The sequence below is a fragment of the Echiichthys vipera genome (genome assembly GCF_963691815.1).
Source record: "Echiichthys vipera genome assembly, chromosome: 3".
NCBI lineage: Eukaryota > Metazoa > Chordata > Actinopteri > Perciformes > Trachinidae > Echiichthys > Echiichthys vipera.
The window spans coordinates 25,272,710-25,290,948 of record NC_139828.1 but is presented as its reverse complement, the minus strand read 5'-3'; the positions used below and the strand labels follow the sequence as shown (position 1 = coordinate 25,290,948).

Genomic DNA, 18,239 nt, shown 5'->3' with positions numbered 1-18,239 from the left:
AAAGATGATGGACAGCTGTGTAAACCAATTCACGACCGAGAAATATGAGCGTGACCAATTAAAATGCAGCAAAACGAGAGCTGTAGTTAGGTAGAGAGCGCGAGGGCGGTAGGGGGTAACAGACTCTGTGAGACAGCAGCGATAAAAAAAAACTGATGGTAAGACAAGTATTAGCCACCTGATAGCATTTACATGTCGCTACCTAGTGAGCTACGTTATTATATAACTCAGTGTCGTGGTCACTCTATAGCATGTAATTCATATAGGGTCGTCTTGTTTACCATTTTCGTCCAGCTAATATATAAGTTAACGGAAACGTTAGCTGTCCTGCTACAGCTGTGTGTGGGTTGTCTCAGCATCACAGCCCGTCTGAGGCTAATGATGCTTCTATGGAGCTAATATCACTGTATGATTGATGATGTACTGACTATGCACAGTAATGACAACTGACGTTAATCATATTTAAAATCTATCGACATGAAACCCTTAGCTCTACGACCAAAGCCGAATAAGCTCGAGCATAGCTTTGCAATATATGCCTTGATTTCTTTGCAGACCCAGCATGAGGAGCCAGTCATTCCACTGACATGGACAAGTACGAAAAAGTGAGGAAAATCGGGGAAGGTTCATTTGGAAAGGCAATCCTTGTCAAGTCCAAAGAGGATGGACACCAATATGTCATCAAGGAGATTGGTATATCTGCAGTAAGTCATTTTACTAAGGGTAATGTTGCACAAGCTTCACATGTCACTGTGAATGTGAGCTTCCTTGTAATACATTTCTCCATCTATGCATTTTCTGTGCCTTGTTCCTTTGACAGATGCCAAGTAAAGAGAGACAAGAATCTCGGAAAGAGGTTGCTGTTCTTGCCAACATGAGCCATCCCAACATTGTCCAGTATAAGGAGTCTTTTGAAGGTATTCACTCAATCCATAGCTCTAAGATATTAGTTGAAAGAGCCACATTGTTTAAGGGATGCAATGTAAGGTCTATACTAGTAGACTTTAGTGAATGTCTTATAAATATCTTTTTTTAGAGGGGGGCTGCCTGTATATTGTGATGGATTACTGCGAGGGCGGAGACCTCTTCAAGAAGATCAACTCTCAGAAAGGAGTACTGTTCTCAGAAGAGCAAGTAAGCCACTAAGTGTTTGAGAGAGACATGAACATGTGGATTGCATGGATTATACTTAATGGCGTTGTTCCATATAGCTGTCCTCTTTGGCGTTTTATTTATATTAAGACTCATTTAATGTTGTTTTTTTCCCCTAGGGTTGTTCATCCATTAACATTACAAATGGCATATTAGGTTGAGAGTGTATAATGTGACTTTACTACATTCTCCCTTTCCCAGATCTTGGATTGGTTTGTGCAGATTTGCCTGGCACTGAAGCATGTGCATGATCGAAAAATCCTCCACAGGGACATCAAATCACAGGTATTGCTTAATCCGCCACAAGATCTTCCCTCAGCGTATATGTATGTTATGTTGTATGTATGTATGTATGTTATGTATTGCCTTATTTACATGTATTTTCAATTATTTCAAAATTTCATAGAATATATTTTTGACCAAAGATGGGACTGTACAGCTTGGAGATTTTGGAATCGCAAGGGTGCTGAACAGGTATGTAAAACAATCATTTGAATGGATTTTCAGATTTGGAAATAGAAGTGCAGTACAATACGAGTTGTCTTTTGCTTCTCTTCTTATTTCCAGCACTGTAGAGCTGGCAAGAACATGTATAGGCACACCATATTACCTATCACCAGAGATCTGTGAAAATAAACCTTACAACAACAAAAGGTACTATCTTAATATTGTGGAATGCCCTGATTTTGGTGTTTGTCTTACTTGTTATGTAAATTAATAATTAAATAGTAATCCAGAGGACACATTTTGTCCCACCAAATTGGCAGTCATGCAAGAATAGGTGGTGGCTTCTGGGTTATGTACTGTAAAGGTATCATGTCTCCTCTTTATTGAGTGAACCTGCTTGTCTGTAGCTACAGCAGGAAGCTTGTATTGATTTCCTATTAAACTATTTTAAGCATGCATGTCATGTAATCCACTTTAGTTACAACTAACAAAGTAGATTTAGCAGTATCTCAATGTCCCAATGGAGTTTTTTCAGCAATAAATTCCCTTTTTCCCCCTATGTTAATGATAAAGAAAGGAAAAGCATTTAAGTGACTGTTGATACCTTATTGAATGAATGTAAAACTATCCTAAAACTTATCCCTGCCTTTCTATTTGTATGTTCTCTCCTCTCACTTTCCCTCCCTCTGCAGTGATATTTGGGCCCTAGGGTGTGTCCTATATGAAATGTGCACTCTTAAGCATGCAGTAAGTATTCTGTGTGTGAGCTGTTTATAAATAAAGGCAGCTTTGATTTTTATTACGCAGCATTGCAGTGCTCTCTAAAATACTTTGATCTCTTTCCTGTATGTGCTGCATGTATTATGGTTGACAAAGTTTCAAAGAATAAGTTGTTTTTTCCTGAGTCTCATAATTTATTCTGTAGTTCTTCATAGTCTCAACCACTCCCAAATAACCCCAGTTTTATTCCATCATTGCTTGTGATTGCCCTCAGTAATTAATCCACTGTGGTTATTATTAAAATGTTCTTTGTGTATATCTCCTCAGTTTGAGGCTGGCAACATGAAGAACCTAGTTCTGAAGATCATCCGTGGCTCGTACCCTCCTGTGTCTGTTCACTACTCCCAAGAACTTCGCTCCCTCTTGGCAGTGCTGTTCAAACGCAGCCCTCGAGAGAGGCCCTCAGTCAGCAGCATACTGGACAAACCTTTCCTGTCCTGCAGGATAGAGAGGTTCCTCACACCACAAGTAAAGCACACAGCTGCCTTTGATACCGTCTGAATTTACATAAACAAGACTGTCCAGTTAAAAATAATGTATTCTCTGATGATTCCAGATCATTGCTCAGGAATTCTGCCATGCTTTTCTTCACAAGAAGCCTAAAGTGGGTGTGGTGCAGGGACCACCAGGTAATCAAATAGGCCTTTCACATAGTTGGGGAGGTAGTTGTAGTGATAGTAGCAATGCCATGAATGGCTCCAGGCCGTGGAGCTGCGCTGGCATGTTGTAAGTTTTTTTTCCTCTACACGCCACAGTAAGGCAAAGTTGTGTACCTTGAAGACGGAGGTGTGTGAACCACAGTGAGAGCCCCCTGTGGCCTTTTTACAGCTTGCTGTGTCCGTTTGTACTATTCCTCCATGAAATATTTCTGATTACTGATCTGCTGACTAACTAGCACCAATATCTGATTAATTAGACTTGTTTTAGTCAAGAATTGCACTGCTAAAGAAGCTTCCACAACTTGGTGACAAACACATCGCATTCCTCTTAACAACTGGCAGTAACTCTAATATGAATGAGAGCAATCAGTAAAATAAGGCTGACATAATCTGAAAGTGCAAACAGAAACCGCAGATATTCAGGTAAAAGCTACAAAAGTACTGAGAGCTGGAAACTGAGAAGTTTTAAGAGATAGCTTTCTCTATGGTCTCCAGCATAGACACACTTGAGTTTAGCTCCTGAGGGCACAGCTAAGGGGAGAAGACACAGGTTGGCTGTGGTCGGTCTTCCTACAAGGCAGGACCAGAGCAGCATGGCTCGGCACACTCACCCAGCTTTTTAGATCAGGAGGTGGACGATGAACCAGAACCTAAGCACTCTTTTAGAAATATACACAAACTAATATCCAAACACACTTATCCTACTATTATATGACTCTGCTAGCTGCTTTGGTCCACAAGATTATGGTTAAAGTCCAGTTTTTATGATGGGCGGAGTTAGCTAGTTGCCCTAAGGATGGGAAAAGAATAGGATTTTGATATGAAATTCAAATTATTATTTATTTTGACAGATTTGAAGAGAACAATTGAACAACTAACAAAGGGACACAGGAATATTTCTCTGTCTTTCAATTGTACCACTCAGATACAAGTGATTTAGACCTACAGTAGTAATGGTTTTACCAAGGTCTACATTTAGAGAGGAGAAATTAACTGCTTCATTTGGTGCTGCTAATTTAATGCTCTGGTGGTGCAATGCAGGCCATAGGTTTGAAACACCAAGTGCATTTCAACTATAGTGGGACTAACATTACAGTATAGCCCTTTTATTATAAAATGTTCCTTTACTTATTATCCCTTGGACACCAGGGAGTAAACTCGCTGTCATTTTTATGTCTTGTTTATTTGTTTGCATTGCACATTGTATTTGCTGTTGAATACTGATTTGGATGAATGTTTTAATATTTGTTTACTTGTGTGACTAGCCAAGCGTCCTGCCCAGGGCTCCATACCACTCACCCCAGCCCAGAAGATTACCAAACCAGCCAGCAAGTATGGAGTGCCTTTAACTACGAGGAAAGTGTCGAATACAGCCAAAAAGCCTGCAGAGAGGAAGCAAGCTGTAAAGCATAAACCGGTTAGTTGATGTCGATGACAGTTGCTAGGATTTTTGAGCTTTACTCCTGACTTTTTTTTGTGATCTATCTGATGTTGAGCTCCGAGTCTGGCATGTCAGAGGCCTCTCCCATCTGTGTATGTGTGTTTTTTTAGACCATAGTGTGTCGGCAACCTCTGAACCCCAGTGTCATATGTTGCTTAGGCCCCTCTCCCAGCAGCCCCCCAGAGAAGAGTGAGTCAAGTGGAGGAAGAGAGGAAAAAACATGAGGTACAGCTGAGAGCCCCTCATAACTTGACTTTACTATGAGATTTCCCTTCCTTTTCTCTACCCATTTACTCACATATGAAGGTCCCTTCCTCCCTGCATTTTTAGTTTTTCCTCCCTCTCATTGCGCTTGATCCTTACATTCACCTGTTTTCTGCTGCTGGCCTTTTCAGAGCGTTCTGCCTGATTTTAGCTTCCTCTTTAACCAATCTTTCTCTCCTCACCTACCTGCCCAGCGACAGAGCATCCCTACTGCCTCGAAGCGGATTTTCTTTAAAATGTCTCTTTTTGATTGAAATGCTTTTGCCTCATGCTGCAGGATGGCATCCGAAAGAAAAAGATGGAGCTGATTGAGAAAGAAAGGAAACAAAGAGAGCAGGTGGGTACAACAAGTCTCTCTGTAAGGTTTCTGATAGATCAGGAAACTGAAAGTGTAACCTCTGTGTTGCCTTCAGGTGTTCCTGTTTAAGGCAGAGCAAATGAAGAGATATGAAAAGGAAAAGGTAGGTTCTAGTAGGTAGATTTGTTCCTTGTGGATGTAGTCTTTTATGTGTCAAGTCATTTCTGTTATAGGGGTGGGGGCAAGGAAGAAACTGAAAAAATAATTACATGTGAACAGATCAATCGTATAAATCAAGCCAGAGAACAAGGCTGGAAGCATGTCTTGAGTTCTAGTGGAGGGAGCAGCCCAGAGAGAAAGGTAATGGATGCCCATTTTCTTTTTTTATCATATAAAGTGTGGTTTTTACTAGAACTACATTTCATGATCACATTGTTATCACATAACAAATCAGTTGTACTCATACAGCTCCCCCTTCAGGCATCAAACCACCTTTTGTCTCCATAACTCAGGGTTTTGTAGGTGGTGGAAAGAGGGCTGCCCCAAGCTCTGTACAGGGTCCTAGTCCAGCCTATCTCCCAAGTAAAACCCCATATGAACACTACCACGCTGCTCTGGACAAAATGGCTAAACCACAGGCTAAAGTCATCAGCAGAGAGGGATCAGCAGGACCAGGCAGTCCCATTCGGTATGTTCAGATGCCTCTGTATTTTAGGGGTTTTAGGTGTGTTGAATAATTGTTTTAAAGGTCCCATATTGTAAAGTAAGATTTCCATATAAATATATATATATATATATATATATATATAGATAGATAGATTATATATATATATTATAAAGCAGTTTGAAGTGCTATATAAATACTGTGAAACCATCAAATTGCTAAATCCCCAGAGAAATGCTCACAGCCTGTATTTGGAATATGTAACTTTAAATGAGCCGTCAGGACTTCTGTACAGTTGTGATGACACAACTATACTCTATATAGGTAGAAAGTGCTGCTACAGGGATCTTACAGTCATTCCTCGGCTGCAATAACGGTGCAGGTACAGTTACAGCGCAGATGCAGAATGCTGACCAATCAGAGCAGTCAAAAATTGTGTGTTTTTTTAAAACATGTTCTGTTCTGGTAAAAACTCAAAATACGGAAAGTATGAACCTGAAAATTAGCATTATGCCCCCTCATATATATGTCCCCTGTAACGGACTGCCTTTGTGTGTAAGAAGTGTACCGCCGGCTGCTGGCCCAGTGCTGCCCAACGGCCCTGTCCGACTTCTAAATCCTGATGCAGTCAAAAGAGAACTACAGAGTCTGCAACATGTTTCTAAACATGTTTGTAGGTCAGTCAAGCAGCTGACACAACACATCTGGATTTAAAATCCACATCCATGTTCTTTTCATAGTGTGAAAGATAGTAGTAAATACCACATTCTGTTTTTAGGTCGCGTGGTCATATGGTTGCTGGACGGGCCTATCAAGTTGAGGAGTTTTTACAGCGGAAGAGAGAAGCCATGCTCAACAAAGTTCGTGCTGAGGGACAGCTGGTATGTAGTGTACCTTTTTATACTGTAATATTAAGGGTAACCTATTGAGTGTTTAGTCCTGTTACAGACATACAGAGCCTTTTCTATTATAGTTACAATTTACAACCTCCTGCATACTGGGTATGATTTTCTACACACACAGTTGACAAGTGACACTGATGTATTTCTAGCAATTATTGTAAATCTTAAAGCCACATTAAGCATTTTTTATGTTAACGCAGAATCAAATGGTTCCATGTATCGTGAAAGGGTTTCTAGTACTTCCAAACTCACTTAGCATCAGCCAGGTTTCAGCGCTTTTTTTTTGGTTTGCTGGGTTGTAAGGTTGTAAGAACCCAAAAGCTCTCACTGCTAACCCCGTATTAAACCTGAGCTCACACAAGCCAATTGTAAGTTACCTGCTTAGCACAAAAAGCACTGAGCCAAAGTAATGGAGTGGCTTGAGAAGAAAGCACAACTATAGACTTGTATGAAATAATAAATATTCATTTTTGAACCCTATAGCCCTAAGAAAACATTGTTTAAATCTTCTCTTCTGACACAATGGTTACTGTTTTCTGATATTGTGGTATAGCCACAGCAGATATTCTTTCAAATTCAAATACAAAATATGTGAATGTTTGTTTTGAATTGAGACATGCACTGTTTGTGAAATTGCATTAGCAAGGAGTGTGTACAATATTATTGCCAAATTAATTTAATGAGCACAGCCCTAGTTTTCAGCTTTCTCCACCAGCTAGCTGCTAACCTTATCTGGCTGCTGTATGGTGCTGGGTACATTTATTACAAGAAACTAGCTGCCATATGCTGCAGGAAAAGAGGTTGATGAGAGTAGTAAGACAGAATCAAAGAGTTTATTTGTACACCGTAAAAACAAAACAATGGGCTAGAATACTATTTAGAGCTGGATGATAACTCTCTGTGGGTTCATTATAGTGAGTTGCCCCTTTCAGCTTACAGAGTGATTTGATTCAATGTTCAGCTATTGATCAATGCAACATTACCACCTTTCCTCAGCTCATGACTTGTGGCGGTTAGATGTTAGGGGCTACCTTTTTAAAAATGTGGTTAAATTGAACGGTAAACAGGGAACTCGGCAAAACCTGGCAGCAATCTATGGAAACCGGTCTGGTTCGCTTCGGTGCAGGAGACCCCAAGCCAACAAAGAGGAGGAGGTAGGAGCCCAGGCCTGAAAGCCCAGCCTCACACTCCACCTCACTCATAGCACGTCTGGCTTGGCTCGTCGTCCTTCATATGTCTGCACAAAACTCCCTTTGACACACCCATAACTCAACCCCGCGGCTCAAACCCATGCCCACATCACGTGGTGTTCCACTGTCCAGTGAGCTCTTGTACTTTTTATTTTGCCTCCCAGTAATGGCTGTTATTATTCACAACAATAAGTACATTGTTTTTGTTTGTTTATTGTGCATAATGTCCCATTTCAAATAATCACCTCAGTTTTAATTTGTGTATTGCAGCTTTAAATGGAGTATATACATCTTTGTTGATGACTGCAAAATGTGTTACTTTTAATGCGGCTGAATGGCTGATATGTTAATGTACAATGATGCAAACATCATACTGTGTTTTCAGTTAAACTTTGTATTTCTGAGTGCTACCAGTGTATCCTTTTATTTTTGTATGATTGTGACCACGGATATCAATTTTTTTTCTTTGTCTGTGTGTGTCTGTTTCTGTGCATACAGTATGTAACATGTCTGTAATTGTTTTCAGGAGTACTTGTCAAGACTACGGCAGATCCGCTTGCAGAACTTCAATGAGCGTCAGCAGATCAAAGCGCGACTCAGAGGAGAGAAGGTACAGTCCTCCAGTCTGAGATTCTGAGAGCACCTTTTAATGAGATTTCTCTGACATTTCATCTTCCGTCTCTTTTTGTTGTGTGTGTGTCAGTATGACAGTGATGGTTCTGACAGCCAGGAGTCGAGTGAGGAAGCGGAGCTCAGGAGAAAGAAGAAAGAGGCTTTAAAAGTGAGTCTGCTTAGAATAATAATTCATTTTAGAATATGCAACATTTAGATGACGGAAAGTAGAGCGTAGACAAACCAGTGACAAAATTAAAGAGGAAATAAAATGATAATAAAAGACAAAGATTATGTTAGTCTATCTAAACCAAGCAGTTGAAGATGAATGAATGATTATCATAATATTATGTTTTGTGGTAATGCAACTATTCTCAAACACATTCTATCGATTATTAATCAACAGTTTATGTGAAAATATTCATGGCAGACGGTGGTTAATTTTTGTTGTGCTCAAACCCCTGACTGCTGGATAGCAATGTTGTAATCTATCTTCAGTCTTTAACGGATGAGTAGAAGCTGGACCTGTATGTGCTACAAACAAGCGTGATGCATGACAGCCACACAGGGACTGTGATAAATGCAAATACAGATCTTACTGTTCTGACTGTAGCAAAACCTTTTTTCACTCAGATTTTATGAATACCGTGGTGTGTTCTTTATACTGCACAGGTGATAAGTATGTGCAGTAACTGACTTTTTTCTTTGGAATTGTATAAATGTACCCAACAGGCCCAAGCAAATGCCCGTGCTGCTATACTGAGAGAGCAGCTAGAGAAAAAGAGGAAAGAAGCACATGAGAGGGAAAAGAGAGCTTGGGAGGACCATGTAAGCTCTATCATTCTTTACACATTCCTACCATTACTTGGTGCCTTAATTTAAGTGTAGTTTAATCTTGGGTATTGTGTATTGTGGAAGCTTGCAGCTCGGGGGACGAAGGTTGGCGTGGCAGTAGGAAACGTAGCGGCGGCAGCAGCAGTAGCAGTATCATCTACCTCTGACAGTCCTCTTCCACATCCCAGTCCTTCTCAGCCAGAACCGGATGCTAAAGCTCCCGCCTTCCCTGCATCCAAACCCTCCACCCCAGCTATATCCATGACCGCTGCCCTGAAGAATGTTGGAGCAGTCAGTATACATTTAGAAAGTCTATCACACCCTATGCCCTATAGCACTGTTTGAGTATGTATTCCTAAGCTATATCAATTTACCATTTTGTGTTTGGCAGACTACTCCACTAAAAGAAAAGTTTGCTGAGTCAGAGACTGCTACAGTCATCCAGGTTAGTGTATGAGATGTGAATAATCATTTATTAAAGTGACGGTGTGCTAAAATGGCAGGAATTCCAAATCTTCCCTGAGGCAATATTTAGAAATACAACACTACTTCATGCTTTTCTTGGTACAGAGTGAGAAAAAGCAGATTCTACGCAGACTCAACCAGAACCTAAAAGCCACAAGTCCAGTGGAGGAGATTGAGTTGCCGCTTCCACCCACTGCAGAACAAAGTCCTGCTCCCCGACAGAACCAGTCTGACACAGAGAAACGTCCGTCTTCCAACGGAGACAGGAAGAAGTGGGATTCAGAGGAACTGCCTGTACTTCAGCAAACCTTAGAGCAAACCGGTTTTACAACAGCCAGTAAGCTGAGCCAACTCTCAAAATCTTGTGCATTAAGTGGGAAAATGTAGAGAGAGCAGGTCATTATTAAGCATTATTATTATCACGCATTATCCCATTTATTACACGGTTATTTACTAAAGACATCTTGCCTGGTGTCAGACAGAATTGATTCAAAGTTCTGGACCCAGGCAGAAAATCAGTCATTTTGTCACAAAATATTAATTTAAAAACAGTCCCCCAGAGTCTTTGATCAGAACTGTGTCCATAGCAACGGGCTGTTATAGTAGAGGTCTGCTATTCAGAAATAACTCACTAGAATACCATAATCGACCAAACAGAATCCAGTAACAACTAAGCTGTGTAATAACAAATCACATTAACAAGATTGTATTGTTACTATTTTGTGTGCTGGTGAAGTTAACATGCTGGCAGTACAGATATACTTTATTTTAGTTATGTTGCTTGCCTTCATATAGTAAGAAATACGTAATGACTATAATACTACATGCCAGCAGTTCCGCTGTGGAAAATACATTTTTCTCAGCTATTTTCTCCACCATTCTCTCACCAGGCACCTCAATGTGTCCAGAAGACAGACCATCCTCTGGTGGAGACCGGAAGAAGTGGGAGGCAGGAGGAGTGCCTCTTGTCCTCTCTGTAGCCCGACAAACTCTAGAGGAGACATGTATTAGGACCATTGGTGAGTTACCTTCTTCCTGACAATCAATCTGCAGGGTGCACATTGAAAAATTTTTAATTCTCATTGTGTGTGTGTGTTATGTTTCAGAGCAAACAGTGGGTGAAGTTATACAGATGCGTGGGCTACAGGAAGAGGCTCCTAGAAAGGTGTGGGGAGTGAGTCCAGACTTTCAGGTTCTGAGAGCACTTCAGGAGGCAGAGCTTCAGCCTCTCACCCAGCAGCTAGAGAATGTCACCATCGGCGAGGAAGAGTTTTACAGCCCCGGTTAGTCTTCATTCATTCAAGTCTTCTGCATTTATGTCATTATGTGAATGGTTTAAATTATTTTAGTTTCAAAGAATGCACGGATGGTTATGATGTACAGTATACTAAGAGTATATTCACTTACTGATGATTCCGAATTCTCCCCAGATAAGCCTAACCAGACAGCCGCTGAGACTGTGAAAACGCCTGAAGAAGTGTCGCCCTCTAAGCCAACGCCACCTGCTGTGGTGCAGAGTACAGAGGTCCAGAAGGAGAGTGCGGGCACCGCAGAGACCTCACATCAGGAAATGTCTGTGGCTGGTGCAGTAGACAGAGTGACACTGCCACCCAACCTCACTGAGATTCACGGTTAGTGTGTCACTCACCCAGACACTGATTGCATAGCTCTGCTCCTCATCTTTAAAAGTCTAACGCAATCTTATCCGGTTTGAATTCTTTGTCTTCAGATCCAGCAGACTTGGAGTCAGTGGTTTTGGAAGAGACACCTAAACAGGCTTCCCATCCCCCAGCTGCTGTGCAGCAGGCATGGGACCAGGAATCCCACCAGCCAATGTAACTGTTCATCTTTATATTCTAATTCACACCAAAATATTATTCACCCCAATATTTAGTTACTTGATGTAGCCATATTTTTTAAGTAAACAATTCCTGTAATGCATTTAAAGACATTATAGATGTTTGTGGCGCTAAAGTGTATTTTTATAACAGGCCACCAGAGGGTATCATAAGACCAGTGGACACTAAGAAGGTTGAGAAGAGTGCAGAGAAACCAACTGAATCTTCTGGTGAGATTCATGTTAAGTGAGTCAAAGACACTTTTTTTCTCCAGCGTGATTACTATCTTAATTAGATCTGCCCTTCCCTTCCCTCTCCCAGGTTTAGCACAATGCGAGGAGCCCCTGTTTATGAAGTTGTGTTCCCCGGCCCACCGACGCACTGCTGCCCTTGCACTCCTCTCGGCCCAGTCCTCCATGGATGAATCGTCCTCCTCTCTGGCCTCTCGCTCACGCTCTGTCTCACCGCTGCGCTCCAAACACCACGACGCCCTCCTCATTGGTCTCTCAACGGGCATGTTTGACGCCAACAACCCCAAGGTGATTGCTGAGTGCTTGAGTTTAAAAAAAACAACACACTTTCGTTTTTGTATTGGTATTACATGACAGTAGAGTTGAGGAGGCTGTTCTTGTGCTTGGTGTGATGTTGAAACTTGGGTGTGGTATTTTAGGAACAAATTCAGTCTTCTTTATTAATGAGGGGGTCTGGAATAGAGCCAGAGCCATTAATCACACAGTCTGAACCTGCAGTGAATCTCATAGGACAGAGAGTATCCATCAACCTATATCTTTCATAACCTTCATCAGGGACATTAGGATCTGTAGAACCTAGCCCAACATTTTTGACACTACCAGCTGCATAGAATATAAATGTGGTAGGTTTTGTCAGTGTTCTTTTTTAGGGTTGGTTGTTGCTTACTATAAATAACATAATGGTATACTTGATATTTTTAACATGTTGCTCTGTTTGCACTACTGTCAGATGCTGCGGACATGCTCACTGCCAGACCTCGATCGTCTCTTCAGCTCTCAGCAGGACTCTGCAGCGATGAATGATGCCAACGTTGCCCCAGACAACAACCTGGAGATCGAGGACATGGAGGAGACAGCTAAAGATGACAACCAGTCCGAGAGTGAAGAGTAAGACGAACACCGATTAAATCTCACACTGTAGGAGTTTGGCAAATCATTAACTGCTGCAGTGTCAAGTTGCCTTAACCCGATTCAGTTGATCATATTCTAGGTGTGACAACATTAGAAAATGGCTGGTTTTAATTTGCTAAAACTCTATAAATACAGCCGGTTGATGGCATACTGTGTGTGTGTAATAACAATACTCCATGCTCCCTAGCGCATATGAGGATGAAGACCTGCGGGACATCCAGGCCTCTATGGAGAGACTGCTGCAAGAAGAGGTTGGTGCAGGAGACTTTAATGGGAACCCTCCAGAGGGGGAGGACCAAGTACTTTTCAACAGATTAGCAGCGGAGCTTGATCAGGACAATAATCAGATGGCTGTAGATGACGACGACGATGAAGATGATGATGACGATGATGATGAAGGGGAGGAGGATGAAGAAGAAGAAGAGGAGGAGGAGGAAGAGGAGGATGAGGAATGCTCTAATGGGAGTCCTGGTGATGAGGAAGAATCAGAGCTTCTTACTTATGGTGTGGGAGAAGGGAACCGCAGTAATACCAGCCAGCTCAATGAAGAATGGCATTCAGGTATGAGGAATGTCATGAGTTTGTAAAATAGAAGCTTGTTTAACTATTTTAAAGGTCCAATATTGTAAAAAGGGAGATTTCCTGTCCTTTTTTATTACAAAGCGGGTGGAGGTGCTCTATATATACTGTGAAAGTATCAAAACACTCAATCCACAGAGAAATACACACAGCCTGTATTCAGAAACTGTGTCTTTAAACGAGCCTATAGGACTTTGTGATGTCACAACTATACTATATATAGGCAGAAAGTACTGCTACAGTGCGGATGCAATGTCGGTGTAGATGCAGAGGACCCAGATATGCTGACCAATCAGAGCATACTGGACTTTTTCAGGAGGGGGCTTAAAGAGACTAAAACAGTGTTCAGGCAGAGGCTATGAGAAAAATAATGTGTTTTTGAACAGTGAAGTTCCATATTCAGAACATTAATATAGCAGCAAACAAATATTTGCTATGTTAAGATATATTGGAGTAATAGCGTCCTGAGCAGATAATGAAGTCAGAAGTACGTTTCTCTGTTTGTTTGTTTGTTTGTTTGTTTGTTTTGATAGCCTGTCCGGCCACACATGCATGTTAGTGCGTCCATATCAGTTGGGTAATGTTTGTTGAGAGCCGCATGGAGACAACTTTTTATTCTGTATTTCAAGTAAAGCACCTTTTAAAACATTTAAACATGTTCTAATAGAAACCCAAAATACAAGTATTAACCTAAATTTGCATAATATAGGACCTTTAATTCAGTTAGTATTTTATTATTTTAATGTAACAACAAACTTTTATTTGCCTTTGTTGCTGACATACTCATAGGTCCCTGTCTTGCTACACGATATTGTGGAGATATCTTGCAAACTACTTCAGCTTGTTGAAAAACTATATCTTTAATTAATAATTTATGTCAGATGATTCATGCCTTAAATAACTGGCTATGTAATGAATCGATCAAAGTGATCAAACTGTATTATGAGAACTGATAAATCCTGCTGCACCGTAGATGGCAGTGGAGAGGACCAGAACGGAGAGGCTGCGCATCATGACAGCATATTCAGTCGTCTGGAAGAACTTCGCTTCAATCTGGAGCAGCAGATGGGCTTTGAGAAGTTCATTGAGGCCTACAATAAGATTAAGGTATGAAATGTTTCTTATCTCTCTAGTGTTCGCAATGCTGCAACATAAGATGGATAAAACAGTTTGGATGTTTTTTGCATTTAAGGCTATGCATGAAGATGAAGATGAGAATATTGACCTGGGCTCCAGTTTGGTCTTAAGGATTTTGGGAACTGAACACCAGCATCTGTATCCCAACATCCTTCATCTAGTGATGGCAGATGGTGCATACCAAGAAGGTTAGTAACAGTAGTTTTCATCATTCCCACTGTGTGTCTGAAAGACATGGGGCTTTTCTATTTAATTCAAGTGATACCAGAAAACTCCCTTTGTTCTATTAATCTCCTTTTTCAACGACATTCTTACCTTATGAGGTTTTTGGTCCCTTGTGTGAACCACAGAAATACATGTAAGGGTTAAACATTAATGGAGCTGTACTGTATAGCAGCAAACAAATAGTTGCTATGTAAAGATATAGAGGAGTAATAGCATCCTGAGCAGAGAACTAAGTCACTCCATCTGTGTATGGTGTAATTCAAATTTCCGTGTTGTTTGTTTTCGGTCCATATGTGCATGTTAGTGCATGTGAGTGCCATTTGTGTCTGTGTCAGATGCTGAGGGCTGTGACAGAGCATAGAGGCAGTCCCAGTTCACTTTTTTTTTTTTTTACTTGCCCCAGTCAGGCAGGGGGATCAGATATCTATTTGCCCATAGACTAATTTTTACTTGCTCCAATACAATTTGTTTTATATATTAGCACATATCAGATAACAACAAAGACTAAAGTTAATTGTCATGATTAATCTTTGTTTTTTTCTGGCATGTGCAACTCTCAACAGATTAGAAGGAAGCAAGATGGGGAACTTCTCCTTGGCTACTTCCATCATCAGCTAAAACAATTTGTTTAATAGTTTTTCCCACTAGCCCAAAGTGGCATTTTTCTTTCCTCAGGCATCCCTTATTGTTTAGCACTGCATGTGTAACTCCTTTAATTGTTCTGGTCAGCAACAGTGTTGAAATGTCCTCAGTGGTTTTCCCACAGCATAGAGCTTTGTAAGAGTACAGTGAGTGTTTAATCTGATCCCTCAAATCCTATCCTCTTTCCTCACATTGCCACTGAGTCATGACGGGACTAAGTAGATGTAAAACACACCCTTAACACCGTCTGTGTGCCATGTGCCAAGTCGGTTGTCAGACTGGAGCTACAGCAGATACAGAAAGAGATGGGTTGGGGGAGTATTTCTTTTGAGTTTGACAGGTTTCCCTCAGGATGGGAGCAGTCTTGAGATGCACTTTCTCTCTGAACATCTCTATTTGACAATTCTTTAGTTTTTCTATTTTTACTGTCTTCAGTAGAGGAAATGGAGGAGGCACGGTAGATGTCAGATATCTCCCTTGAGGATCCACCTCAAGATAGGGATAGTGAAAGATTTATCTTATAGCACCCTTCCTATAACTAACTCCTTAGATTTTGAATATTTCTGAGGCATCTAACAGAGAACAAACCCACGTGCCGTGGGATTGCAGTATAATCTCATCTCCTCTAATGTTGTTTCCGTTAAATCACTAAAGTCACAAGAATACAGCATCTGGGAACCATGACTGTCTCTGCCAATGTTTGTGCTAATTTGGAGTCTTCTGCTTCTCTTTTGGGATAGTTTGGATTTTTGGAAGTGGGGTTGTAAAAGGTACTTATCCATAGTCATTGTCTAACCTATTGTATGTGGCAGTCGGCACGCCACCAGTTTGGAGAAGCGGGCAGGTCTTGTCAAAGCCATCAGACACCAAAGACAAAAGCAGTCGTTTTATCTGTTAGTTTGTTTATTTTGTTATTTCTTAACCTTTTACAACACCAAAGTCACACAATAACACAAACTAACTCACTGATCAAGGCAGCAGTAGAACAGCAACTCCTGTGTACTGTGAGGGAAGATTACTGCTTTTGTCAATGGACTCTGGTGGCTTTGAAGAGAGCTTAAGTGACATCTTCAGTTCCACCCACGTAAACTTAAACAGGGTTGTCTGACGGCAAGGTAAAGTGGTGAAAATATTCTAAATATAGCATACACTTAAACTGATATTGATCTTTTTTTAAGGTAGTCTTTTTTTCGTTTTTAGCTGGATAAAATACATTAAGCTGCAGCCCCCATCCCATCAGAATATTTCTTAGCTTCCGTGCCAATCGTCCTGCCTGCTTCTCTCCAAACTAAGGGACATGCTGCCTGCTATCTACAGTAGGTAATCCAGTAGCTATGGATAAATACCTCATACAACTTAATAAAAATTAAATATCCTTTTAACTCAGGATGATTTTTTACAGGGTAAGGAAGTTTGCAAGCTATCCCTTTTTAAGGAACATGATCTACCCAATGACCTCTGCCTCTCTAATCTGTTATCTGTCCTGACATGATTCTCTTTCTCCTCTCTTTCTCTCCTGTAGATAATGATGAATAATGTTTTGTGCAGTGGAGCTGCGGGCAGCTATGACAATCTGCTGGCTATCTGATGTCTTCCCATGACGCACATCATTGGCAGAAGGATCTATGCATGAAGTGTCGCAGCCACGCATCTAACAGTGTTTCAGGCACACTTGCATGATGAATAACTAGTACACTCAAGGCTGTTTTCATACTTTGGCTATCAGCACATGATTCTGTTTTCTAACCAGTGTTCATTCAAAAGTGCATTATCAAATACATGTTCTTATTAACCAAAGTTAACTTCAAAAAGGTTTGTCAAATGTTCATGAAACTCTGTCTGTAAATGAAACACATGTATCGTCACGTTGATTAATAGCATACACCGTTTGTGTTTCAGTTTGTTATCCAGTTCGAATCCACACTGGCATTTTATTTTGGCGGGAAAGATCTGGTCCTCTCAGGTGCTCTCTTTCTAATTGTCACATACACAACCATAGCTTCAAAACACAAACCAGGTCTCCCTCAAAGCATGTCCCATGATTTAGTCAGAACCAGATGAACCTCCTTTTCTTACAACTCTTTTCACCAAACATGAAGTTCAATATTATCTAAATACATTTTCCACATTTCTTACTGTTTCACTTAACCCAAATTAAATGTCATTTCTTTGAGACTGCTGTATGTTGCAGAGGTACTGTAGCAAGACTGTGGCATTAGAGTGCTTGGTGCGATGTAGTGGGCCAGGTAAGAGAGTTGTACTGATGATGTAATCAATGGTATAGATAATAACAGTAATTCCTATTTGATTATAAATTAAATATTGTAAATCTTTATATAAAATAAACACTTTTTTAAAGAACCTGAGGACTTTATTTTACTTTTGTTTTTTTTTCTACCATAGAGACTGTAAGATATGGTTAAGGATAGACATCAGTGCTTACAAATTCTCTGTCTTCCATCGGAAAAATGTTTTATTTAGAGTCTCAGATTAAAAACATGGAGGTTAAGAAGAAAATCCTTCAGCTTTCCACGCCTCATCAGACTGGGGCCACTGGTGAGTACACAAGACTATTTTCATCCACAGCCCTTCAATAGACCGCTAACCTTTCTGTCAGCTAGCAAGATTTATTTGTAGTCGCAATCCCTGTGGAATAATATAACAAGAGCCTCCAGTGTTCCAACATCATGTCTGATGTAGTGTGACAGGAGAAGAGGGTGTGTTTCCTCTCAGTTGGAGCATAATCAATTAATTGACTGTAGCATCCTCCCAGTAAGGATAAACAAACCAATTCGATGAAGGAGCTTTGCAGCCTTTCGTAACATTAATGCTGTAGTCATTTGAGAATTTTTAATTGTTTCCCTCTTTTCAATGAAAGTCAAGAACAAGTATTTTGCTCGCAACAACCCATTTAGATCCTGCCTGCTATCTTTGATGGATGACGCTG

The 18,239-nt window shown here is 40.7% G+C and overlaps 1 protein-coding gene across 1 annotated transcript; it reads left to right on the top strand.

Moving 5' to 3' along the window:
- The first annotated feature begins 135 nt into the window (after positions 1-135).
- On the top strand, positions 136-17,547 carry nek1 (NIMA-related kinase 1). The gene is made up of 36 exons (XM_083940311.1): positions 136-158; positions 556-704; positions 821-917; positions 1,037-1,134; positions 1,354-1,437; positions 1,559-1,626; positions 1,720-1,806; positions 2,292-2,346; positions 2,647-2,847; positions 2,936-3,008; positions 4,304-4,455; positions 4,639-4,704; positions 5,021-5,080; positions 5,157-5,204; positions 5,321-5,401; positions 5,554-5,729; positions 6,269-6,382; positions 6,484-6,586; positions 7,675-7,761; positions 8,324-8,407; positions 8,501-8,578; positions 9,142-9,237; positions 9,328-9,534; positions 9,635-9,688; positions 9,814-10,045; positions 10,599-10,727; positions 10,815-10,991; positions 11,139-11,339; positions 11,438-11,543; positions 11,700-11,776; positions 11,868-12,085; positions 12,528-12,685; positions 12,897-13,270; positions 14,262-14,395; positions 14,481-14,613; positions 16,815-17,547. The coding sequence occupies exons 2-36, from the start codon at positions 588-590 to the stop codon at positions 16,826-16,828; spliced, it is 4,239 nt and encodes a 1,412-aa protein (XP_083796437.1). The 5' UTR covers positions 136-158; positions 556-587; the 3' UTR covers positions 16,829-17,547.
- The last annotated feature ends 692 nt before the right edge of the window (positions 17,548-18,239 follow it).